The sequence below is a fragment of the Chelonoidis abingdonii genome, chromosome 22, assembly GCF_003597395.2.
Source record: "Chelonoidis abingdonii isolate Lonesome George chromosome 22, CheloAbing_2.0, whole genome shotgun sequence".
In the NCBI taxonomy this organism is placed as follows: domain Eukaryota; kingdom Metazoa; phylum Chordata; order Testudines; family Testudinidae; genus Chelonoidis; species Chelonoidis abingdonii.
In genome coordinates this window covers 19,120,255-19,145,842 of record NC_133790.1, presented here as the reverse complement: position 1 = coordinate 19,145,842, position 25,588 = coordinate 19,120,255, and the positions used below count along the sequence as shown (strand labels likewise).

The following is a 25,588-nucleotide window of genomic DNA, read 5'->3' as shown; positions in this document are numbered from 1 at the left end:
TCACTTATTCTAGGATTCTATTCAGAGATGTGCCATATACATATTATATCCACATATCCTCCACCACATAGAGTATGTGAAATATTATACATGCCTACATTGGCCAGTTCATGAGCAGCTTGACATGGGTTTAGTTGCACTCTTGTATACCTTACCTGCATTGCCACAGGGAAGTCTGTCTGAGCCTCCGGAGGGAAAAACACATCAACAGCTTTCTTTACAAAGGGCTGGTTTCCAGTAGCAGGTTGACCTACTTCTATTATATGAAGCTGGGAAGAAGGAATTGCATGTCACCAAGATAAAGTTTGTAAGCAAAATTCTGTTAAGAAACAAGTTGATCCCCTATCCAACCAATGCTTCCCAAAAAGGCTACAGACCAGGCAATTAACTGTTTCAACACCTTTTATGCAACTTAACCATGAAGATTTTCAGCCAATATTCATGATTCTAGAACTCTAGAGTTGCCCAAGATGCTTGTTTTAATGAAAGCTTTTAAAGAGGGAGAGAACCTCTGCTTTTGATAAAACAATCTTACTTTCCAAATCATTAGTCATAAAGCACTGCCCAGACATTTTTTTTTTTTAGTGCACTAGCCTTGTTCTAAAACAACATCGCTGCTATCTCTTGGATTAGGCAGTTTCCAGATGTAGTCAATCTTGAACAGTTCAACATAAGAGCAAAAAGGTTTGCCATGGACAAGTTGTCAAGATTTTAGTCCAAACAATTTGTCTTTCCAAGGATGTTGCATCTTGTAAGAAGCTATTGAAATATTATTCAACCCATTAAAACCAAGTAGTTATTCTCTACACTACAGGGCAGCTTAGCAAGTGTGGCACATCTATTGTATTTTGTGATCTTTTAGTTCAGAACTCCATCAACTTTTAAAATTTAAGGTACAAGAATATAACTTCTTCAGAGTCAATACTTAAGACTCAGTTAGGCTTTAACTTTTCCACAAGGCTGCTATATTATAATTGCCATCAATTTAAGGCCTACAAGAGGCAGAGTGAGCTTGTTCAGTGAGAACCATGCTACAAGACGTAATAGAGCTTTATTCAGATTGAGAGTCAAGGCACCTTTAGACTCAGGTATTTCACTGCCTTCAATATTTATTTACATTAATTTTATGAAGTTCCTTAGAAAAGGCGGAAGATTACTTCACAGTAAAACAAAGCCTTGACTGAACAAAACAGCACCCACTTTTTTAAAGCCACCATTCCTCAAAAAACAAGAAATCAAACAAAGTTGACCCCATCAGTGCAACCCTACTGAAGTCAATTGCATTAAATTGAGACAAGAAGAAGTATTTAATAACTGGTCTTAATTTGTAAAGCTTCTAGTGTTAACAAAAAGATTTAAGGTTACTGATAATTTACATTAGCTTCAAAGTGGTCAGTATGGTTTATAGATTTTACCTTGCCTCCTGCAGGGCTCCGTACAGCGAAACAGAAGAGCGTGGAAGGCTTGGAGTTCCCTTCAATTTTGAATTCTGCAAAGGCTGCTGCATGACCTTCTATAGGTTGGGAAACCTTCCTATCAACTGAGTACAATTGCATTGCACCAACCACACGATTTTGCTAGTGATATGGGCAGAGGGGAAGAGGGAGAAAAAAAAAGTTTAAGCTGACTTCTCCAAGTATTTAAGAGTTGCATATGCATCACAAGCATAGGAACTGAACCACTAACTTTCAGAACAGAGAAGCAAAATCAATATTTACTATGCTGTACATCCTTCTGAAAGGGTAGAAAAAACAAACATTCTTAGGAAAAAAAAAAAGTCTCCCAGCTACTGCAGAACACTCTTGAAATAAGGGTTAAGTTTTGTTAAACAGAAGGAACTACAGTTAGTATGAAATGAAAACAAGTGCTTGTTCCAACAAGTGCTTTGTCCTATTTTCCTGCACTGTCCTCAGATTTATACCTGCATTATGAATGCACTTCTCCTGTATACTATTCTGAAGAGTCCCTTACCTGGGCTGAAATTCCTATTAGGAGTAGCCACTTTTGGTGTTCATCTGTCCTGTAGTTGATGATTTGGCAGCCTGCAAGACTAGCATGCCTGTCAAACATCTTTTGAGGCTGAGATTCTCCCTCCATGCTCCAATGAAAGACTGCTGTCTCTGTCACCAAGGCAACTGTGTTTACCGATATCCACTTCCAGAAGATCACTTCCTCTGCCATAGTATGGGCTTTCATTTTGCTTTTCATCTCAATGTTAAAGATCTGAAGTGTCTTCCCTGCTGGTGTGGGAGATACAGAAGAATCACAGACCTCTGGACATTAAATTATACTCGGTCCTATAATTTGCATGTATTGGGAGGCATGCTTAGAATGTTTAGCTGCAATAAGATAGTTTTCCAGTTTAAACATTCCAATAAAGATGAGTAGAACAAAGACAGGGCAAAACTACAGCAACTTAACAGAATGACTTCAGCTATAGTTTAGGCCAATTCAATGACCTTGTAAAACAGATGCTGTACCACACCGATTTAACATTAATTTCTGCACAGATAACAAACACTTTATGGCAACATGTTTTGCACTATGTAACATGCATTAAATATAAAAGTTTCTTCTTTATTGGGTCCTAGAAAAGGGAGTCAATGGAGAGAGACAAGTCCTGACTTATGAGGTAAGACTGGGCTGATCAGATAACACTTTACTCCAAGTCACAAGTAACTGCCTCATCAAGATTAAACTATAGTCAAGCGCCTACAGCTACACAGATTAAGTTACACCCCTTTGTGTGTGCATATTTCCTTTTGAGTGTAGTATAATCAGTGAGCAAGTAGCACTGGCATATCAAACTGACTATCTTGATAAGTGGTTCAGTAGTAAAATTACAGATCAAAAGATATAGGTCATACTTCATAATCTCTAGTGAAAGTATGTACAGCATTCTAATCAGCATGCCTCTGCTTATTTTGGTATTTGTTAGCTGACCTTTGGAAGTTCAAAGTTTACAGTAGTGTCAGAACCCAACATCTGCTTCAAAGGACTCTTACTTTAAGACAAGCTAGACTGGCTCTCCACGTGCTGTTTAAATGGTCTAATTTAGATACTACACTAGTGTCTGTCCATATTCCCACTTAAAAGGAGAAGTTACAGGTTCTGTAGTCACTTACACCATCCCTTGTTTACGGAGCAGAGCTGCCTCTGCAAAAGTATCTGTTGTTTATAAGGGCATGTCTACATCTACCTCTGAAGCAACTGATCACTCCAGGGGTCAATTTACCACGTCTAGTGAAGATGCGATAAACTGACCACTGAGCACTCTCCCCTCGCCTCCAGTACTCCACTGGAGTGGGGGGGGGGGGGGGGAGAAGCGCATAGGTGGAGTAAACAGGGGAGCATAAGGGAGAGACCTACCACAGTGAAGACACTGGTAAGTAGATATAAGTACATCGGCTTCAGCTATGTTATTCATGTAGCTGAAGTTGAGTAACTTAGATCGATCCCCCAGTGTAGACTAGGCCTTAGAGAGCACAATAGTTGGATGGGCTGCAATTAGCAGTTTAGAGTGCAAATATTTTAGCTTCCACCAAGCAAGAACAAAAAAAAATAAAATTGCCAGTTTAGGGGACAACAACATTTCCAGATATAAATCTACCATGCTGAATAGATGGTGAGGGGCTTTGATTTTTATGAAAATGCCTTGCTACCTTCCATGCAGAAGCCCTGTAAGCTTAGTTTTAACTTTATTCCTTTCATCCAAGGATAGCCAGATGAGAATTTTCACCTTGTTTTAATTCCTAGTGGCCTAGCCTGACTTGAAGTGGTTAGATAAGATTATGGAGCTGCAAGCTGAATCCCATTCCAATAAGTGGGTTAGTAATATTTAACTATGATATTAGCTAGTAGGCAGCAATTAAACAGTCACTTAAGTAGAGATTTTCCTTTTATGTGTGGGTTGGGAAAAAGTCAACTGCATCCTGGAGCCAAGACAGCATTGTCTAAGATATGACTACTGCATGAGTGTGGGTCTCTTGGGAACAGAATATCAGGTAGGACTATCCAGAAACTAACAGTTATTTAAAACTATAACTGGTTGAGTTATTTTTCCCAAAAAGGGTAAAGTGGACTTCCCTTTAATGAAGCAGATACTCAACAGAAGATTGCAGAAAACACATTAAACAAATGGCAGCTTATAATTGACAAAGCACCCCAACCATCTAGAAGGGAAGGAATTTGAAAGAATATTGTCAAACAAGGCATTACCCAGAAATACTTGCCCCAATTTTACACTACAAAGCTTGAAGATTTGTTTCAAAGTCTTCTGCATAGCTACATACTAAAAGCCCTACACATGACACTAAGATGGAGTTAGCTTAAGTAACTATATCACTGAAGATATCAGAAGCCATACGATTACAGACTTCAAGAAGCAGGACACTGCTACATTATCTTCTGTATATGTATGTTAGAAACCTCCCCGGCAGAAGCTGCTAAGTGATTATGAAAGCATCCTACTCTTACCAGCCCCCTCTGGAAATTTTAGTTTCACATTTAGGAGTGTAACTCAAACCTCTGTAGCCATAGCCTCAACTGAAGCTATTAGCAGGATTAAGGCAAGCTACTTTTGATCATAGAGTCTTTATGTATCATGTGTATAAAGGAAAGACACCCAGACTGCCATCCGGGCTTTTAAGTTTCCAGCTCAAGTCATCCTGGCATCACTATTTCAGAATGGAGGATCTAGATCAGCTATGCCTAAAGTGTATATTTAATGTCTACTTCTAGAAGCAATTCTAACTACTGTGCTCTAACATTTGGAACAGTACTTGTTTTAGAAGTGCAGACTACTCAGCTAATTGATCCCTGGCTCTGATGGACAAAATGAGCAGTGGCAAGCATGGTATTTCTTAAAATAAAATTCAGACCTACAGTATATAGTTCTTTCACAGACCCTAATTACCGGGTAACAAACTTGTTTAGGAGAGCCTTCTCTCACGTCTAGCACTGCATTAAGCGGCAGGTTGTAGTATGGTATTATAGTTTTCATCTATTAGCCAAGTAACATTTATTGGAATGGTTAATGTTCTGCTATAAGGAGTTAGGGTAGAGGCAAGTGTCATCACAAGATTTTTGATCTTCTACCTCAATATCCCATTAGCTTACTTTTCTAAGACTTGCAATGGACAGTATCTTCAAAAGGATTAGGCCCAAACTCAAGTTTTAAACATTAAGCAATTTAAAAAACAAAAAAGCCACCACCACACTGGAATTCAGTTGCACTTTCAATGCAAGTCTGAATTTCCTTAGTCTACTTATAGGAAAAGTGCTCTCTACTAGAGGTGGAAGAACGTAAAATTTCTTTAAGACTAGAGTATGAAATTGCATTTTTACATTCCCATGATTAATGTACGGAAATGTGGTCTGAACACACTGCATTCCTCACTTGCTTTGTGCTTTTGTGGTACAGAACATAGCAAGAGAAATAAATACATGGGTACAAGGACAAAAACAGTGTCATACCTGGGAGACTAGGGGAATGCTACATGCAATCCAGAAATGCAATTTTTATGCATGTATACCACACCCCATAATAGTTAATCTTAGAAATATTTCCCACTGGAGATTGAGATTGTACATTCTGTTGCTCATAATTTGAGCATTAGTGAGCAACTCAGTCATGGTGCATACTTTTATAAAAAAGGCACAGTATGTAACAGCTTACACTGCTGTCTTCACAATCCATCAGCAGGGAAAGTTTGGCTTGCTCCACCCTTTAGCCAGGCAGCCAAGTATTAAATGCTAGAGAGTCTGATCTAGTCAACATTTTTGGGAAACTGGATTTTTATGAAAAAGTCATAGTTGTATCCATAATTTATGTACCATTGTCCAAGGACAGCTAATCAAGTGACAGTGTCCCTCGTCTTTAAACATCCCTTGTCTCCTCTTTTACTCACATCCATTCTGGAGATACTGCATCTCCTGTGTCACCCCACAGGTTTGTGGGACCTTGACAAACATTTTTATTTAGTACACTGACATGACATCTCTGGGAAGACTACATTAGCTCATTCACACTGCAGTAGCAGGACAATATTGCTTTTGACTAAATCTAATGTTGGTAAAAATAAAGCTAGATTGTCAGAAGCTGGATGACACTAAACCCATTTTCTAGTTAGTAGGTTAGTTTCAGATCAGGGCAGACTAACAGTTTTCCATTTAAGTGCTGGATGAAGTTTTACTAGTACACAGGATGCACTTTCCTTGCCAACAGGTTGCTTTACAGGGGGTCCAAGACTAAGATTAAGGAGAGTGGATGCCAATCACTGTGGTACTGAACCTCAAGGGAATACCAATTAAGAGATTAAGTGTACTGTTCAGCACCTCTGCCCACCTCTCATACATGGAGGCTGTTCATAGTAGTCAGAAGGAAATGCATGCAACAGCTGAAATACAATTTGAGTTGGAATCAAAACATTGACTATTTACTAAAAAAGCCTTGACCTCAAGTCTAGGCTGACTGAAAACTGGAATAGGTTCTATGTTTTCTAAACTGGATTTTAGACAGATTTCTTGGACCCCTAGATAATATTACCATGACTTTTCAGACTAAATAGCACATTTAGGCAGAAATGACTGGCACACAAGACATCATGCTAGCAAAGGTCTCTCATAAAAGTATTGCAACTCAGTTTTGCCTATCAACTGTACTATAATTACATATTAATATCATTATTAGTTGGTACAGTCAATAGTCAAAAGCAACCAAATGGTCAATGACATATCATTTAAGGGAGAAGGTTTTCTTCCCACGACAGTTACTAAGTTCAGGATTCAAATTCCCAATTAGCTGTAAAGTAAAAAAGGATAGCAAATGGCTATTTGTAAACATTTCAGTACTTTTTATGAGATTAGACCATTTTGTACCACTAAAACATGAAATGTCAGGACAAGTTAACTCACCATCTGTTTAAGACAAGAATGCAGGAAGAAAAGTACACAGTCAGTAAGCGTGAAGCATTTCTTTCAAGATTAAACACCAACTAGCTTGCAAGTTATTCCGCTTTTCTGAAATGCTGGGAAGCCTTTATTCCATGGTGCTCAGGTAGCTCATGAAATGGTACCCAGAAAGCCAAAAGCAACTTAACTAGCTTAAAAAAGTTACCACAAACCACCCCCTTTTCCAAGTGTTTATTATATGCTGCTTTCAAAAAAAAGTTTTAGCACCAGAGACAATTTCCACTTTAAGTCTTGTGACTTCTGTCAACTTAAGTATAAAATGTCTATTTAGACAAATATTTCAGCTTACAATAAGCTAATGGCTGTCCTTATGTGACTTTAACATTAACATCTTTCCAGACACATTTTAAGTATCTTCTATTTAGACTTACATTACATTTTAAGAAGCTGTACAGTGGCCTTCATTCTCGCATTTATTACCCTGCAACTGTAGTCTGATGTGTTCTCTACACATGTTCTGAGAAGTTCACTCAGCACGCTGATCTTAGCACTGAAGTCTTTTCAAAGACCTTTTCAGCAAATTTGTTTAAATAGGAGAGTCTAAAGTTTATGGACTCCCCATGTCCAATGCCCTCCCAGTTTCAGGATGGAATGCAGTCATGCATTTCTATAGGGGTTTGGCTTACTACCACTCTGTACACAAGCTTAGCTCAACCTCTTAAATCCAAAAGAAAGAGTGGATACTATAACCAAGACCATACAGTCAAGAAACTTACGGGAAACTCAAGTCCTGCGTAAAAGTAAGTTTCACTACAGACTCAGAGCTGCCTTTTGGCTGAATGTTGCCATATATGTTTGGTTGCATGTTAGATATTACTGAAAACAGGCATCAACTCACCTTTCAGAGCAATGACTTTAGAAGCAGGATTCATTATTGCACTTTCTGCAGAAATTGGACGTCTGATAGGTGTAGTTGGATCACTCATGTCAATTATCACAACCTGTGCTTGTTCCCCTACTTTCTCTCTGATGCAGATGAATTTATCAGATTCCATTGTTAGGGTGCTGAATCCAATGTTCGCTGGGTTAATTCCCAGGTTTTGGAGCTAAACAAAAAGAAAGTTGTTTATGCTTTGACAAGTCCTTGTTTAATAAGTTGATGGCTTGTATAAGCTTCTCTGGAAGTGAGGCATTTCTCCTTACTCAAAGAATCTGAATGCAAGCACAAACTAAACAGAACACTGGATATAGCAGGTTGAAGAGCATCCCCAGTACAAAGTGTGGTTTTGTTAGTCTTCCACTGGAAAAAAAGATTGATCAAACCCCACTTCAAAAGGATTTTTTAAAATATGAGCAGTCTAAATTTGTTTCTGTTTTTGCTATTTTGATTTTTTCCATCCCAACTTGAGATAAAAAGATTGAGATGCTGGGATTTTCTGAGACATTGTTTTATGAACAGTTCTATTGGATAATATGAACCAAGGCACCAGATGTTTGGTAGTAATAGCTCAGTATTTTTAATTGGACTATGATTGTGCAATAGGTAATGTCAGTGTATCATGTCTGACATTCTCCAATACAATACTCAGACACACTACTTCCTTCCCTAGACCTAAAGAGCTCTGTTTAGCTCAAAAGCTTGTAATTCCACCAACAGAAGCTGGCCCAATAAAAGATAACTCCACCTACCTTGTCTCATTCTCTTATTTATACAGTATTATATACCTATCAAAATCCAAAACAGAGCAACTCCAACAAAAGCAGCTACATTGGGTGTCAAGTTGCATGATCTTAGTTCATGATTTAGAAACTGGGATAAAATGCTAGTTAAGATGATGCAGTCTCACTTATAAGCTATAGGCATTAAAGTAGGACACAGCCTAGTTAATGGAGACCGTCTACTAGCAGCTTGATAACAGAGCTACTAGTGCAATACTCTTGTGTACAGAAGGTTCATTCTTGACTAGATTTTGGGGACTGGCCCATATCGAGGAAGTAACATTAGTATGACAAGTAAAGTTTCTACTAGCAGAGAGCCGTCATGTAGCTTTGGTACTAGGCTCCTTGTTACCAGAATGACAAATATGAAGGTGCTGAGAAGAGCAACAGAAGATGAATTGGAGGGGGAGGGAGGGAGAGACAGAGAGAGAGAGAGACTTCTCAACAAGCAAAGGAGATAATACAAAGTACTGAATATTCAAAGTGGAACTTTAGAGTGGTAAAGACACAAGGTAGTACAAGAACAGGATAAAGCCAAAGGGAAGTTTCAACTGGAGTCAGAGATCACTCAAATTTCTGCCCCATCACTGATGAATCTAAGGGAATTAGAAGTCTCAGCACTTCTATTTCAACCTAGACTGAATAATGCACTTGGAACTGCACTGTATCTGGCCAAGACTGAATAACTGTCAATCAATGGACTGTGTCTGAGGCAAGACCTGTGTGCTTCAGGAAAATCCTAGTCTAAGGCCTGGTCTACACTGCAGGGGGGAACTGATTTAAGTTATGCAACTTTAGCTACACGAACAACATAGCTGAAGTCGACGTACTAAGACCTATGCACTGCCGTGTCTTCACTGTGGTGAATCGACTGCTGCCCTTCCCTGTTGACTCTGCCTGCACCTCTCGCAGTGGAGGAGTACAGGAGTCGACAGGAGAGTGCGGGGTGTGTGTGTGTGTGTGTGTATTGGATTTATCGCATCTAGACTAGATGCGATAAATCAACCCCCGCAGGATCAATCACTGCCCACCAGGTAGTGTAGTGTAGACATACCCTAAGTCTGAAGAAAGGAACAGCTGCTCACTCCCGCTGCACTCCCTCCCCCCCCCCGCATTAATTTTTAGGCAAATATTAGCCAGGCTCTGAAGCAAAGTTGCTAAACACAAGTGACAACTGCTTGTGTCACTGAAATTCAGTTATGCCCAGCTCTGGTTTAGTTTGAGAACATCCATAAAAACCTCCACTGGGGAAAGAATCAAATCCAGAAAAGCAAAAACTGCAGTCAGTCATTCTGGTCAATTACTCAATTTACATACTAATTGGTCACCATGCTACTTAGTCTCCTATCACTCAAGTAAAGTACATAACTTAAGATCTTCTGTCATCTCTAGATAGACAACCTATCTTCTACTTAAAAAGTTGAACCTAGAGGCTGGGAGCCAAGAACTAGTGATGGCTTGGTTAAAGAAATTCTAATTTCAGCAGTTGTCCAAGCAGAGCAGAAAGCACCACCTAGAAATAATGTTCACCAGTCATGGTGGAAAAGAGCCATTTTGATACTATATTTAATATTCTTTTTATGGTTCAGTCTAATGACTCTGATTACTATAAACTTGAAACATCTCCTGTAGATTTTAGCCCTTTAGGATTAGTTTAGAATTTGATTCCTTTTGGGGTTTTTTTTTTTTTGTTTGTTTGTTTTTAAACTTCAGAGGCCATTTTTTGGGAGAGGTAGCCTTAAGGATATTCTAATTTTCATAAATAAGTAAATAATCAAATTCAGATACAGAGCCAAAGGCTTCCATGTGTAGCGAACTGCAAGCCTCACTGTCTCAACTAGTAGCTTCGCTTATGGAGTTTTTGAATCTTATAGTAGTTTAGTTGATGCTTTTAAGAGATTAGCAACGATTCCCTTTCTGACTGAGAGTGACACTAACACCCCATTCTGATTGTACAAGAAGCGAATAAAAACTCCCCTAGAGCCAAAACACCAGGGACATCACAACTGACATTAAAAGCACTGATAGAATGGATTGGAATAAAGGTAAGACTAAAGTCACCAAGGCAAAGAACAGGTCATACTATTGGTGTCATGCACATGCTACTAAATATGTTTTTATCAGGTTGATCAGAGCTGGCTACAACTGAAATGAGACTCGCTAAGCCTACATTAGGTATGTAATTGATAACATATTACATTTGTTATTGATGGTCCAGTCCTCTTAGCTGAGATCTCTAAAGACGCCTCAGGGATCATAGACTCATCGGTCAGAAGGGACCAATATGATCATCTAGTCTGACCTCCTGCACAAAGCAGGCCACAGAACCCTACCCATCCACTTTTATAACAACTCCTAACCCATGACTGAATTATTGAAGTCCTCAAAGTTGTGGTACTTCTGTACTCCCTATTATCAAATTGTTACTAATGCAATGCTGAAATGCACTGCTGTAATTCTGGGCTAGTCCTGACAGACCCATGTTTGCTTCAAAAAAAAGACTGAAAATGTAAAGCAGAAAGCAAACAGGTGTGAAGACATCTGGGAAGTCACTGAGACAAAATGGTACTAGTGGCAATTCAAGGGAGGACCCTCCCACATCCCATGCTGTACATGAAAGCATAATATCTAAATATGTCCAGGTAACAAGCTAACATGTGCACTGTGGGTCATTCATTCAAAAAGGTGTTCATGCCGTGTTTAAGCACTGGAAGCCTCTTCACTATGGTGTTTTGGAAGTTAAGAGCTGTGAAAGTAGATACTTTAGCATAAAATTTATGTATTCATTAAAGTCAGATTTCAGGATTCTGAATGATAAGTTTTGATAAGAGTTCTAACTGTGTATGCAGTCAGTATACTTTGCCAAGTACAAGACTGCCATTTACAATAAGCCTCCAGTGTAATATGTCAAGGCCATTTGCTACCTGTAGTAGATATTTATAGCATTAACTATCTGAATTTTATATTTCCAATTCACATAATACTTCAAAGGGTTATTGGTGTTTGAAGTACATGGAGTGTAAAGTATTACCATCCTTTAACAAACAGTGAAGTTACATAACGTACCTAAGGCCACAAGTGAACACAAGGCAGGGATTCGGACTCAGGAGTTCTGCTCCTAGTCACATGCTCTGACTTGGGGCTGTGCTCTCCTAGTGTATAAGGAGTAGGAGGGAAGGAATCATTTTGTCATTCTACATAAATATCCAGTTAAACACTTCCCTCATTTATAGTTTAGCCATCATATAGATTATGTACAAATAGTTTCATACAGAGAATCTCCAAGACACATGCTTATTTGGAAGAAATAGTGTATATTCTCCTGGGCATTCTACCTCAAGCCTCCATAGTGAGCCATACCAGAAGGGTTTAGGCCAAGCCAGGTGTCAGCTTTAAAAAGGAGGGGAAGAACCTGTTTTGCTTGGACTTCATTTCTTAGTTCTACAATGTTCACTGTAGTAGTAAACCAGCACTGAACTTCATGTCCCCTATAATCCCCTTCTTCCCATCCTCTTGATATTTGCTTTGCTTTGCAGCCTGTGAAATTACTGTTCACTTATACATCAAGTCATTGATATTTTACAGTGCTCAGGAATCCAATTGAGGTTTTAGAACTTAAATATAAGATGTCTACTCTTCTCAAAAGAGGCCAGGTGGCCCTTATCTGGTATTCTGTCCATTGTATATCTACTCTTTATATATACACACTTACTACTGAGCAATAAGGAACAGCCTCTTCTGACCAGCATCCCCTTTACAGTAGGGATAGCAGTGAACTACAGCTAGATCTGTCCCTTTATTTACCCAGGATAGTCTACTTCCTAGGTATTTTAGCAGGCCAGTTTTCATTTTAGTCTTACCAAGAATTTGTTGAGAGACTATTCAATTAGAAGTAGAGAAAAAACCCAAAAGCTATTTACTCCACTTATACGCTAGAAGAGGGCGAGTCCCTCCTGACTTACGTTTCTTTAGCATGTCACCCTTCTCCCCGATTAGACTTCAATGATGTCATTTACATAGCTTCTCAATCACTCATTAGTGTTGTTTCAGATATAGGATAAAGACTCCTGAAAACTTTGCTTACTTTTTCAAAGTCAGCTTTCTGATGTCCAGATCTCCCCCCAACACCATATCACTTTTCATTTGAAACTCAGAGGCATGTTCTCCCTGTTCCATGTGCTGGTGTCCCATTATTTCAATAGTTTCATGGTCAGATTAACTGATGCTCACTCTGCTATTAGGTTGCTTGGGACTGTCCAACTCAGTTTTCCCATTTTATAAAGTATTGTTTAGTTGACCTATAAAGTCAAGTTATTCTGCATCCAACTCTAGAAACAGTTTTCGGAAGTTTGTTTCAGCTTCTGCCCCCTGCCATACTGATCAAGACAGTTAAAATCCTCTGGAAATCAAAAAACTTAGACAAACCTTCTTAATGCTAAGGAGCCTTGTAGTGACCCTGACCAGTCTATCATTTTAAGCACAACATAAATAAAGTTGTTTAAGCCAGAACTTTTCCCAAAGGTTCTCATTTGAATACTCTTCCATATATTTTCTCGCTTTAGCTGCCCAAGGGAGTCTAAACCATTCTTCTGAGGATTACATTTAGGAACATAACCCTCATGTCCCCAACCCACCCATAGGAAGAACTGTGGAAGTAATCTTCCATTATCCAAGGTAGAGTGGAAAGCTGTTTCTTTAGGTATGCTAGACAGCTGTCAAAGTATTTTCTAAGTAGGGGTCGGCAACCTATGGCACGCAAGCCAATTTTTAATAGCACACGGCTGCCTGCTGGGACTTCGCATGCCATTAAAAATCCTCTTGGGCCAGAGCACCGGCCGAGCGCAGCAAACCACTGGCCCCTCTCCTGCCTTCCCCCAGAGCCCTGCCGCCACGCGCGCAGCGCTCTGGGGGCTGGGGTTGCGTGCTCCCGCGGGGCAGCATTTGGCTCTGTGAAGAGGTAAAGACGCTCCCTGCTCATCCAGAGCCCTGCTGTTGTGCACACATCGTTCCGAGGGGTGGGGCGGGACTGGGCTGCGCGTGCGGTGGCGGCACAGCTCCAGATGAGTGGGGAGCCTCATGGAGAGGGGGGCCGGGGACAGAGGCAGTCAAGAGACAGGGAGCAGGGTGGGTTGGATGGGGTGGGGGAATCCCAGGGAGAGGGGTGGTTAGGGGCCGGGGTCTCTTGAGGGGGGCAGTCAGGGAGCAGGCAGGGGGTTGGATGGGCCATGGGAGTCCCAGGGTCTGTTTGGGGGGTGGAATGGGGTCAGGGGACAAGGAGCTGGGGGGGCTGGATGAGTCAGGAGTCCTGGGGGGGCTGTCGGGAGGCAGGGTTGTGGAGAGGGGTTGGATGGGTCCAGATTTCTGGGGGTCCTGTCGGGGGCAGGGAGTGGTTAGATAGGCATGGGAGTAAAGGGGGTTTGTCTGGGTGCAGGGGTGTGGATAAGGGTTGGGGTAGTCAGGGGACAAGGGGCAGGGAGGCTTAGATAGCGGGTGGGGTCCCAGGAGGGGGTAGTTGGGACAAGGAGCAGTGGGGGGTTGGGGATTCTGGGGGGCAGTCACCCAGCCCTCTGCCCTGAGTCCTGCACCCCCACACACCCCATTTAAAATTTTAAAATGAAGCTTCTTAAACATCTTGAAAACTTTATTTTACAATACAACACAACACAACACTAGTTTGTTATATTATATACAGACTTGTAGAGAGACCTTCTAAAAAAACATTAAAATGTATTACCGGCATGTGAAACCTTAAATTAGAGTGAATAAATGAAGACTCGGCACACTGCTTCTGAAAGGTTGCCGACCCTTGTTCTAGAGTATGACCTTGGTACTTCTACAGCCTTTTCCTCCTTCATCCAGTGTAGTGTGAGAGCCTAATGGGGCAGCTGCATCTCTCTAACACCTGCAGTACTACAGTAGAATCTTAGGTACAAACTGACTGGTCAACCACACCCCTCATTTGGTACCGGAAATATGCAATTAGACAGTAGAAACAAAAAAGCAAGTACAATACTGTGTTAAAATACTAAAAAAAGAAAGCTTAAAAAAATTGGACAAGGTAAGGAAACTGCTTGTTTCATTTAAATTCAAGTGTTATAAGCAGCATTCTTCTTCTGTGTAATAAAGCTTTGAAATGTTACTTTGTCAACTTTTGACCAAACAGAATCTTTTTTTCAATGTTAAACCTCCATTCCTGAGGTGGTAATAACTGAGGTTCTACTATACCTAAGAGCTGATACAAAAAGCTTAGAGCAGAGACTACGTTCTGTTAGGACTCTTCACTAGCATCCCACCCACGCAAGACTACCACATTGTTCTCTAGCTAGCTAAACTATATCCCATGGGAAGAACAGCTAACTCACCAAAAGCTACCTGTCGTAACTGACCCTATGTGCTGTCCACAATGCCAATTGAACAGTTAAAATTTGTATGTAACATGCAGAGTATAAGTAGTTATTTTTAGAACACTAGCATTTTAATGTTGCCTCCTTCAGAGCTGGGTAAGTTTGGGAGAGAAGCCAGCAAGAACCTACAGTTCAGAGAGCTATCAAAACTACCATTCTGTTCTACATTTCTATTCTCAGGTCTTGTCTTCACAGGAGAAAAAAGTCTAACCTAAAAAGGTGTGAATTTAAGCCATTCTCTCTCTGTAGAGGCCCTTATTTCAGTATAAAAAGGGTTTGGATTTAAACTACACTCAATTATTGTACTAGAATAAGTGTGTTTACACAGGGATTATACCAGTATCATTAAACTGCTGAACTGTCCCCACATAGAAACCCTTTACCCTCTTTGTTTATACTATTTGTTGGCTCCTCTGCTAGAATAACTTCACAAATTTGCAGTTCAGTTTTCTAAGATCTTGTGGTGATGGTGGTGGCAGTGGCAAGTGCCTCCAGTGGTAAATACTGTACAAGTCGCAGTTAATAAGCAATCCTTTTTTGGATTTGTAAAGAAGAGTTCAGCCTTTGCAGTTCACTTTTACCTGCCATCGGAAGTAAATCTGGAGTCCCAAGATAAAGCATGGATTAAACAATTACTACATTAACTAAGAGGCAAGATAGCACAGTAGGCTCATTTGGCTCCTCAGAGATGAAGTACATTGTTCTCATTGTAGCCTAGGAGCAAGCATCAGCTAATCAAGTCTGCAATTGCACATAATTGACCCAAATAGGAATGGCCAGAGATTTGAGGTATTTAATATTAGGACTTTAATACATTGTTATGATTGTTAAGTCTTGACAGCAGTCCTAACATATCCTATTTTAAAATTAGGATTAGCCCTCAGTGGACAGCAAGGCCCACTGAAAAAAAAAAAAAAAAAAGAGCAACAGATTATGTTTGTATGTCACATCTTGACAAGGTGATGTATTAAAGTACATCAATATCTGTTTGAGCACGCACCTCTGGAAAAAGTAGACACCATTACCATTAATTGCTAGTTTGAATGCAGAATTATGCTACACTGAAGCACAGGTCAACTCTCCACAAAAAGTTACACTTGTGTGCTATTTCCTGAAGTTGTCTTTATCCTTTTGGACAGTATTCTGGTCGAAAATTAGCAGTGAAACTTTTATATGAAGTTCTGGTTTTGGAGTGATGACAGTAATCTCTTAACAAACTTGTTATGAGACAAATACACAAGTTATGATTGGTATAATCATCTCAATTCTGAAATTAGAAGAGCTTCCATATCTATTCAAATTGGAAGGAAACTCCTAACCTGAAGCTATTTTGCAGAAGGAAAAGGAGTTTTTTTAAAATAGGCTTGGGAATATTTGAGCAGCCTTTACATAGTGCCAACAAACCCAATGCAAGCCAGCCTACATTATTCTGCCATTGGCTCCAATCCACTATATATTCAATCCCAAACCTCTTCTGTAAAACAACTAGTCTACTGAAATGCAATACTTGTTATAAATTGATGCAAGAACTTCTACCTGCTAGTACCAAGTTTGCTGCTTTACTTCACTTGGGTCAAGTGGGATCTTTTGCCATATAATGCTGCAAGAAGCAAGGGTAAGCTTTATTCAGCAGAGCCCAGTTCTTCCATGGGACACCCAAATCTAATTCTCTAAATATCAATATTTTGATCTAACAAATCTTATTTCACCAGCAAACAAACTCAGATGTACATTTCAGGGATACTGAAGTAGTCAGAACAGAACTGGTCCTCTGATTAACGAAGAGCATGTCTTTTTTGCAGGAGTTCTTGCAGGACAGAATTATTATTCTAGATAACACTAGGATTATTCTCCATTGCTTTCTTTTAGAACAGCAAAATTCAGCATCTTCAGAAGTGATAGTCAACATGCAACAAGCCTTAAGATCAGCTCATGCTGGAGTCAGTTACATTCTACAGCTTTTTAAATGTAAGCCTTCCATCTCCATCCCCAGCATAGATACAGAGTATCTTTTATAGTGTACCTCTCAAGTTGATCATAGCATTTTTAGTTTCAGGTGAAGTTAGTGAGGTAATGACCATCAGAAGATGTTTAGCTGCTATATGTAAAGAACACAGTTTCCTATTTTGTAGAAAAGTACATTAATATAGACAAGAAAAGGCTGATTACATACCAGTCAAATAGTGGCAGTTTCTGCATTTAAGTTACAAAGTTAGCTCCCCTCCTCTCGAGAGTGATTTGCACTACTCCTCCACCTGGTAAGCTTCCTCTAATACTTGCTTCCCCAATGACAATTCCATTTACAAAATAAGGCAGCATGCATTAAAAAAATTACTCAGAACTGACATGGCTAAAAGGCCACAAAAGGCACCACTTGGTAGACTTCATAAATGCCATAAAGTAATCCAGACCCTAGATTAGGCTCTTAATGGTCCATCTTGCCAATTGTGAACCAAGTTACCTGGGGTTGAGAGTCAAATTCTGGGTTAAGTCTATACCCTGCACTAAGTTTCTGTAGACAGCTATTAGGTCTTAGTATGTGATATAACTACAGACGAATGGCTAGAGTTTCATTGTAAACTGAATAATTTGAGAAATTATGCAGTTTGTTTTGTGTAGTGAGATGTTAAGTTTGAAGAACTCACCTGCTAAGTTATTACTTCAGCTTTTCACTGCCTCTTACAGTGACAGCCCTGAAAGTTGTTTTTGTATCATCTAAGTACCTTTATTCAATATTACTTCCCCTCTATTATGCTAAAACAGGATGGACAGTTTAGTAACAAATCACATTTATCCCAAAAAAAAGTCATAACCTAACTTCATGACACAGCACGACATGATGTCTTACATGATATTTAGCTATGAAGTATAGAGACAGGGGAAAACTCCATCTTCGACTAGATCTGTTGAGTCTATTCTTGCTTAATTTGATATATGTAAGATATTTGAGCTAAACTAGCTAGTATATTACCTTCACTGTAGGCAAAAAATAAGAATTAGTTCCTAAAAGCAACAACGTTACACTGGAGTGCTTGACTATGCTTTTCCCATCCTTATCTGTTTAAATAGTCTCATCATGGTGTCAAAAATATTTATCAAGTTTACCCAATACCTAGTTAATATTGCATCTGACTTGCGAAACACCTGTAATTTCACACCTAGGTCATTATGTGTTCTGCCAAACATTACTTTTAATAGTCATTGAGTTTGATAATGTGGATTGAGGTCCCTTATTGGCAAAGCTGAGACCAACCACACAATAGCACTATATGTAGATCAGATTAGTCTGTCAACTAGAGACAAAAATGCAACTGTGTTAGGTCCCAAAAGGAAAGTCTTGCAAACTTGTGGGTTACTTGGAGGACTATGCAAGTGCCATGAACTATTTAGTTCTACTTCCACATCTTTTGCACTACACTTTAATGTGAGAGGTGTATGTTGTTACAGAGTTGGGTGAAGGCACAGTATGAGTGCACTCTTTTGTAAGCAGTATTCAAAAAACTTTCAGTCCTTAGCATTGACAAACCCATTTTGTTAACTTCATTCCATTTCATTATAAAGTTATTGTATGCCATAGAACCAAAGCAGTCAGTATGAAGTGCAGAAAAATTACTGGACACTACTTCCTATTCTGTTGGCTCGTCCTGATCAGGACACTTCAATTTAGATTTAAACATTGTCTGGGGAAATGATAGGACTAATACTTTCCCCAAGAAACTAATAGTCAGCTAAATCTGAATGTCTACAGCCTTAAAGTTTTATCAGGTTATTGCCAAATGGTCTACTTGAGTGGAGGGTCAGAAAACAATACCGTGGTGCAGTGGTGATACTAACCTAAGAGCCTACAAACATTTCAATTATAGCCTTTAGATATAGTGAAGGGGTACAAAGTGACCAGTTTAGTTTGACAGGCTGCACTCTATATACTTGCTTATTTCCTCCCCTCCCCCTAAATCCATAAATATTGGAGTTTTAGGTGAGACTGGTCCAAGAAATTTTGAATACAGTAAAGTACCTCCTCTGTAGGCATAAAACTTACAGTATGGTGATTCAAGATTCTAAAACCCTTAAGTATTTGGACAATGATGGTAGCTAGCTCTAAACAGCAGTTCTACAGAGATGTAGACACTGTAAATGTTTACTACTGTTTGCATACAACATGAGACTAATTACAATAGAAGCTTAAGTCCATCCCCACCCTCTAGCCTCAAAAACAGAAGCTATACAAAACTGTCAGACTCCATCATGCTGTGCTCTGACAGCTTAAGGCAACAGCCCTATGAACCATCACCAAATAGTTAAGAATGCTGCCTCCTGATTTCTGAATCAAAATCTTTGTACATTTATCATTGCTCAGTGTTAAGTGACAATTGCATAGGAGAGGAGACTGAACTGAAACCCAATGTTTATGTCAGAAAAATGAATCTGTTTACTTGAAAGATAAGTTCTCTTTATTATGCTTCATACTTTTCTATCCACTACAGAAAAAGTCACTCAGAGCAATCATGACCTCCTGGACAGCTCAAAGTGCTTAAGATCACAAGTATGAAAGTCAGAACTACATTTACAAAAGTTTAGGATACAGTAACATTTAGTTAAGTTGTCATGTTTTCAAGAAACATTGATTTACAACTTGCAAATATTCTATGAATACTTTCCTCAGAGGTCAAATATTTAGCTGCAGTAGATTCATGAAACCCTTGCTCAGTCTAGTGCCACTACTGTTCATCTTGAGTCACAGGCCTGTTGCACAACTGACAGTAATTCCTGCAGAGAGCTTGCAGACAGAGGCTCTGGTCAGACAATATAAAATTGTAATTTTCAGCCTATTTGTTTAGAAAAGTGTGCAGGCATGTTGGTGCACTATTCTGTTTTATAATGAGAACAGGGGAACTTCAGACTCTTATAATGGTATGTGTCAAGATGCTACAGCATAAGAGTCCCACAAAGCTGTATAAGATTAGGTTCAATTCTCTAGTAGAAAGATTTGTTACTAGTCAATAGGTTGACAGATCTAAAGTTAAACTTAAGCTACTATCTACTCCTTCCTTAGCAGACACTCAGCTTGCCAAGCCAATTTGCGGCAGCCTCATCACCTAAATACAGAGCTCTCACACCACCATCAAATTTGCACACTGACAACCACCCTCTGAGATCTTTGTCCACACTTACATATGGGATCCTCTCACTGGCCTCAGGTGTGAAGGCCTGCTGCACATTGACCCTGCCCCCTTCAAAACTGAAGGGTCCAGGAGCAGCATGGCAAATCAAAGATGGGTATATGCATGGCTGGGTCAGCTATAAAAGGAGGTTTCTGACACCAGCTGCAAACCATTCTTCATGGCACATCTATGTTGCACAGAGAACTGGGTAGGGCAAAGAGGTCTGTGTACAGTAGTAAGCTTGGGGCCTGATCTTCTCAACCATTCTGGCTGTAGCAGCCTCACAACAGATGTGTGGAGGAGTGATGCCGCTTAACACATGGAGCCATGTACTGGTGTGGGTTGAATCACCCCAGTTACAACGCATATGGTTAAGAACAGTTGTGTGCCAAACTTGACGTGATAACGAAGCCAGAATGGAGCACAGTATTCTGCTGCAGAATAACAGAGGGCTAAACCAGATGATCATGGGGAGCAAACTCTGAAGTGCTGCCGATTTGCTTAGAAGGTTGTTATGCGACAACCTTCGCCAGTTTTCACTATCTATTAAAAATGACTTTACATTCAAAACAAGTTTATAGGATGATCAGTTAATTTGTTCAGACAGTTAATGCCTTGAAACAGAGCTCAAGTCTGTTTTTTTTTACAGCACTGATCCTACCATTAATTCACTAAATATTGATTATTTTCTTCATTGCATTCACTCCCTCATGATTCCGTGTCAGTTTATACTACATTGTGGGAACTAAACTTGTGAACTATAGATATCTTTCACATTTAGTTTGCATTGTGTTGGTAGTTCAGCATTCGCATGGGGTTTTAGACTAATGTAGGCTGTCAAGTAATATTAACTATTGTCTGAATGATCACTAGAATCCTCCATTAGATTGATTTAGGTGTATCTATTATATGTATACGATGCATATGGGTAATGGGATACCTAACCTCCTGCTGTCAAAGATGTCACACAGCAGATTATTGGATCAAAGGCATTTTCGCATCTTCAGAAGCCTGTTTGGGCAGTAGGATATCTATGTGACAACTAAGATTTGAATGTTCAATGCAGTAGTGATGACAACTTACATGGAGCAGAAACATGGCAATTTAACAGCTCAGGAGAAGAAACTGAACAGTTCAGTGTCAAAAGTTACAGAAATCTGATAAATTTGATTTCAATTGCAAGTGAGAAGATACTTCAACAATCCAACAAGTTGCAGTTTTACACCAGTTGAGAACAAGACAATCACCATGGTGAGGTCATGTCCCATGTGCAAAAGGTAGTAGATATGCTTTTACAGAAAGTTTTATAGGCCTAAGTTGAAGAAAGCAGTTCAGGAGGCATATCACAAATGAGGTTGGAAGATGTTATTTTGAGGGATTTATGAAGCCTTCCCCACCAATTCTTGAAGGAAGATGACATGCAAGGTACTGTTCAATATAGAAGTCCACTCAAGACATCACCATGGCTACATCACAGCCATTTGAATCTGCTGCTGCACATGTTCAAAAGTCTAGGTGGTCTTCTGGTCAGTCTGTCTTTCTCCCTCACCCTCCTAACGCAGCAGACATATTGTTGAATTATTTTTGACTTGGCCTATTTACCCATTTCTAGCTGCATACAATTCCCTTTTCAATGTTTTCATTAATTTTGATTAGCTAGTTTACACTACCTCTTACAGCTGGTAATATTTTAAGTTTCTCTAAAGAGATCTTTTCACCTATATTTCATCACTGCTCAAGAAAAAGGTTCTCTTTAAGCAGGATTACAGTTATATAGACTAACCCCATACAGTATTAGAAATGCACTGAGGCAAGTTAAAGCTATGTTTTGCTAACATTAAGTATGGTTTAGTCATCTTTTAGAATCACTCATGCCTGAAGTGCTATATTAATCATTTAAATGGCCAAGTATAAGAAGTCAGAAACACCTAGCAATAATGCAAAGTAAAATGTATAATTACAGATAGCGGGTTTTTTTATGATAGACTGGAAGAAAGTTCAGTACTATACAACAACCCTCTATAATTAAAACAAATTCAATGTCATAATATCCACTGCCACAAGTCTTTCACACATTTTGTTTTGGCATTAGGGGACAGTTAGTGAATTGACTAACTCCCCTCACTTTTCTCCAGAATTTGTAAATTTATGCATGGTCAGGATCAAACTTGACAAAAGGATTTAAATCCAGTTTTGGAGTCCAGGTAACAAAATAGGAGCAGAGGCTTCATTTTCTCCAGTGAAACTGACCCTTTTATTAATAGCCAATTTTACTTCAAATATTTAAAATGCTACTCAGTAAGCTCTGACTTTCAAACTAACATCTCTTTAACAACCCCTTCCCCTTTATAAACCATATATGAAGTTACACCTACAATGTACTTCAAAGTTTAAATGATTGAATATTCAGAAACAGTTTAATATTGTTTGCACTCAATCCTATCCCACAGGAACCATAGGTTATCTAAAAAGGGCTGGTAATAGAAAGGGAGCCAGAGTCAGACAGGAAGGAGAGGTAATTTGAGACAAGCGTGCTTGCACACAAATTTTAAACACTTTCCTCCTGAACTAAAAAAAGTAAGCCATTCAGGGGGACCTTCTAGTTTAGCTTGCTCACAAGTAGTTAGCAGCAGACAAGATGCTACATATAGAGGGACACTTATTAATGTCCCTAATTTAGGGAAAGTCATGTTTAATCATAATTTTTGTCCATACCAGCCTGTTCCCACTTCTTGCCTCAGTATTATGTTCAAGTGTTCATGAACATAAACCTTGAGGAGCTGATCAGGATAGAAGATGTTTGCTCCCTTAATGTTAAACAGGAAGGAAAAGAGAAAGCATCTGAATGAAGTTTGTCAGTTTCTGACCCATCCTTCCCATTTTAACAAACACCATCTCAAAAGAAGGCACAATATTAATAGTAAATAAATAGAGCTTCTAGAGCTCAGTAAGGGGAAACAAAATGCAAGTTTCAACGCAAGTAGACACTGAGTGGCATGTAATAAAGTCAAAAGATGCCACAGAGAACATTTAAAGTAAATAAACCTGCACTGTGACAGACAACTGACATTTTGAAATTGATGCTAATTTGACAGAGACAGTGCAAAAACAAGAGCACTTGCCAAGTCCATTTCCTGCTCTCTCATTCATTTAGTGAATTCATTTAATTCCTGCCTTGAATTGCCTGTTCAGAAGCAGCTATTTCCCCTCACTTTTAGTTTACAAACACCATCCTCCCCAATCACCAAATCATAGAAAAATGTTAGTCTATACATCACTGCTGTAGTTTATTTCCATCATTCAAGCATGTTTGCCTTGTTATTCATGGATATTTTCCAATGCTCCCATTATTCCTTACACAGGAAAATGTAGAATAGCTACAGATCATTTTTAGGGAGGGTTTTAATGTTCTTTGTAGGAAGGTGGGCAGCTTCCAAGTCCAGATTTTTTGTCTTGCAAAATCCCTCCCAATTCGCAGCACAGGCTGCAAGGTCCCCCAGGAATCCCTGCAATCTGGAGACTGACAGGTATTTATGAAACACAGCAGTGTAAAATTAGGGAGCTCACCTAAACTAAAGCTCCCACCCACAGCCCCAGAAACAAATAATGCCAATCCCTGTTTCCCATACTCTCCATTGCTGGAGTAAAGCCCGACAAGCAGCTCTGAGACCTCCCCCTTCAGCCCTAAAAAGAGAGTCACTCAGGCAGGGAGTGACTCTGCACAAATAGCACAGGCTGCAACAAAAAGAGAACTAGCAATGAATGAGGGGGCCAGTTCTAGACTCTGCACCTGAAGCTGACTCGATTCCCACTCCCCACAAGCGAGCTCCAACCCAAGCCCTCCCCTGCATTAGTCTAAAGCAGGGATATTTGTGCAACGACGTGGGAAACTCAAGCCAAGAGGCAAGCACATTCTGTGTGTATCCTCCACATGGTCCCTCCTGCAGAGGGGGAGCCTGAGAGAATGGCAGAGAGGCCACCCCACGCACACCCTAACAGCTGCGGGCCCCTCCGGGGGATCGCTGCTCCCCATTTCCTCCCCCCCCGGCCCCTCCACCGGAGGGGGGCTCCGCTCCCCACTCCCCCGCTACACTGGCCCCTCCACGGGGGGGGGGCTCCGCTCCCCATTTCTTCCCCCTCCTACACTGGCCCCTCCATGAAGGGCAGTCTCCGCTCCCCATTCCTCCCCCCACACACACACACAGCCCCAGCCGTATTTGCTCCCCGATACAGGCTTCGCACAGCCCTGACCCCCGAGAGCAGCCTCGGCCGCCACCCCACCTCTCCGGCCCGCGGCCCGCAGCCCCCACCCGGGGCGCCGGGCAGAGGCAGCTCGGGCGCTCCCAACCCAAGCCCCGCAGGCCCCGCCGCTCACCTGGAAGTGCTCCTGGAAGCGAATGGGCAGGATCTGGGCCATGGCTGCGCGCAGCCCGTGCAGGGTGCCCCGGGCAGATGCGCAGGACCTGGCCGCGGTAGGCAGAGGGGCAGGCGCTGCTGTATCCCGCACGCACACAGACAGGGAGGAGGCGAAGAGGGGCAGCGCAGGCGCAGAACGGCGGTGAAGGATCCTGTCCGCAGCTCCCTCACCTCCTTTTCTAGCTCAGACCTCGGGCCCACTCACCCTATTCAGAATCACTCCGCTCCTCAGCCTGCCGGGGTCTCCAAACAAATAGTCCCTTCACTAGCCTCACACCTCCGCCATCTTTCTCCCTCCATCTCCCATTCCCACTGGAGGGGGGAGAAGGCATCACCGCGTTCATAACGGGACTCTCGAGGGGCTTCATCCTCTAAAGAGATGCACAACCCAGAAGAGAGACAGAGTCACTTGACAAGACCTAGGTATCCTTCCGCAAGAGCCTGGCTCCGGTCCTGCCCCAAGGTATCACGTGACTTGACCCCCCACCCGTTCGTCCTCCACCTAGCTGGTCCAGGATCCCTGCAGTGGGACCAGGCTCAGGGATGCTGGCCGGGGCAGAGCTCTCACTCTAGCAGAGCTGCCAAGGCTCCGTCGTTTCGGGGGTAGAGAGGCTCCCTTCTTTCCCACTGATTACCTCTATGGGAGAGCTCAGATAGCATTTGCCTTTATTGTAAGGCAGTTTTCAGAAGCTGCCCCTCTCCCTGTCCCACTCCATCCCTGTGTATTTCATGGAGACCTTTAAAATCTTACTGGCACCTTTCTCTTTAAATCTCCTTTATTGTCAAAGCTGATCTGTCAGCAGCAGCAAGAGGGTTTCCCTTGTGATTTAATACTAAGGCAATTAATTTCACACATACCCCCACTGCCAAAAAGAAAGGAAAAGCTTGGGGTTGGCAAAACGTGCCCCCATCCCAATCAAATTCTATGGAGTGGGTGATTAAATTGTTCATAAGCAGAATTCCCTCCGCTACCCC

At 40.8% G+C, this 25,588-nt stretch overlaps 1 protein-coding gene across 2 annotated transcripts in view; it reads right to left on the bottom strand.

Moving 5' to 3' along the window:
• LOC116815918 (clathrin heavy chain 1-like) overlaps nt 1–24,788 on the bottom strand; it is a 55,770-nt gene extending 30,982 nt beyond the window's left edge. Inside the window, exons 1-5 of one of the 2 annotated variants that reach the window (XM_032764707.2) lie at nt 24,573–24,788; nt 7,811–8,018; nt 1,972–2,240; nt 1,416–1,577; nt 156–269 (exon numbers count right to left, since the gene is read on the bottom strand). In XM_032764707.2, the coding sequence (XP_032620598.1) occupies nt 156–269; nt 1,416–1,577; nt 1,972–2,240; nt 7,811–8,018; nt 24,573–24,614 (795 nt within the window). In that variant the 5' untranslated portion in view covers nt 24,615–24,788. The remainder of the gene's footprint in view (nt 1–155; nt 270–1,415; nt 1,578–1,971; nt 2,241–7,810; nt 8,019–24,572) is intronic. The other variant, XM_075060163.1, reaches the window with a different exon arrangement.
• Between the last annotated feature and the right edge of the window lie 800 nt (nt 24,789–25,588).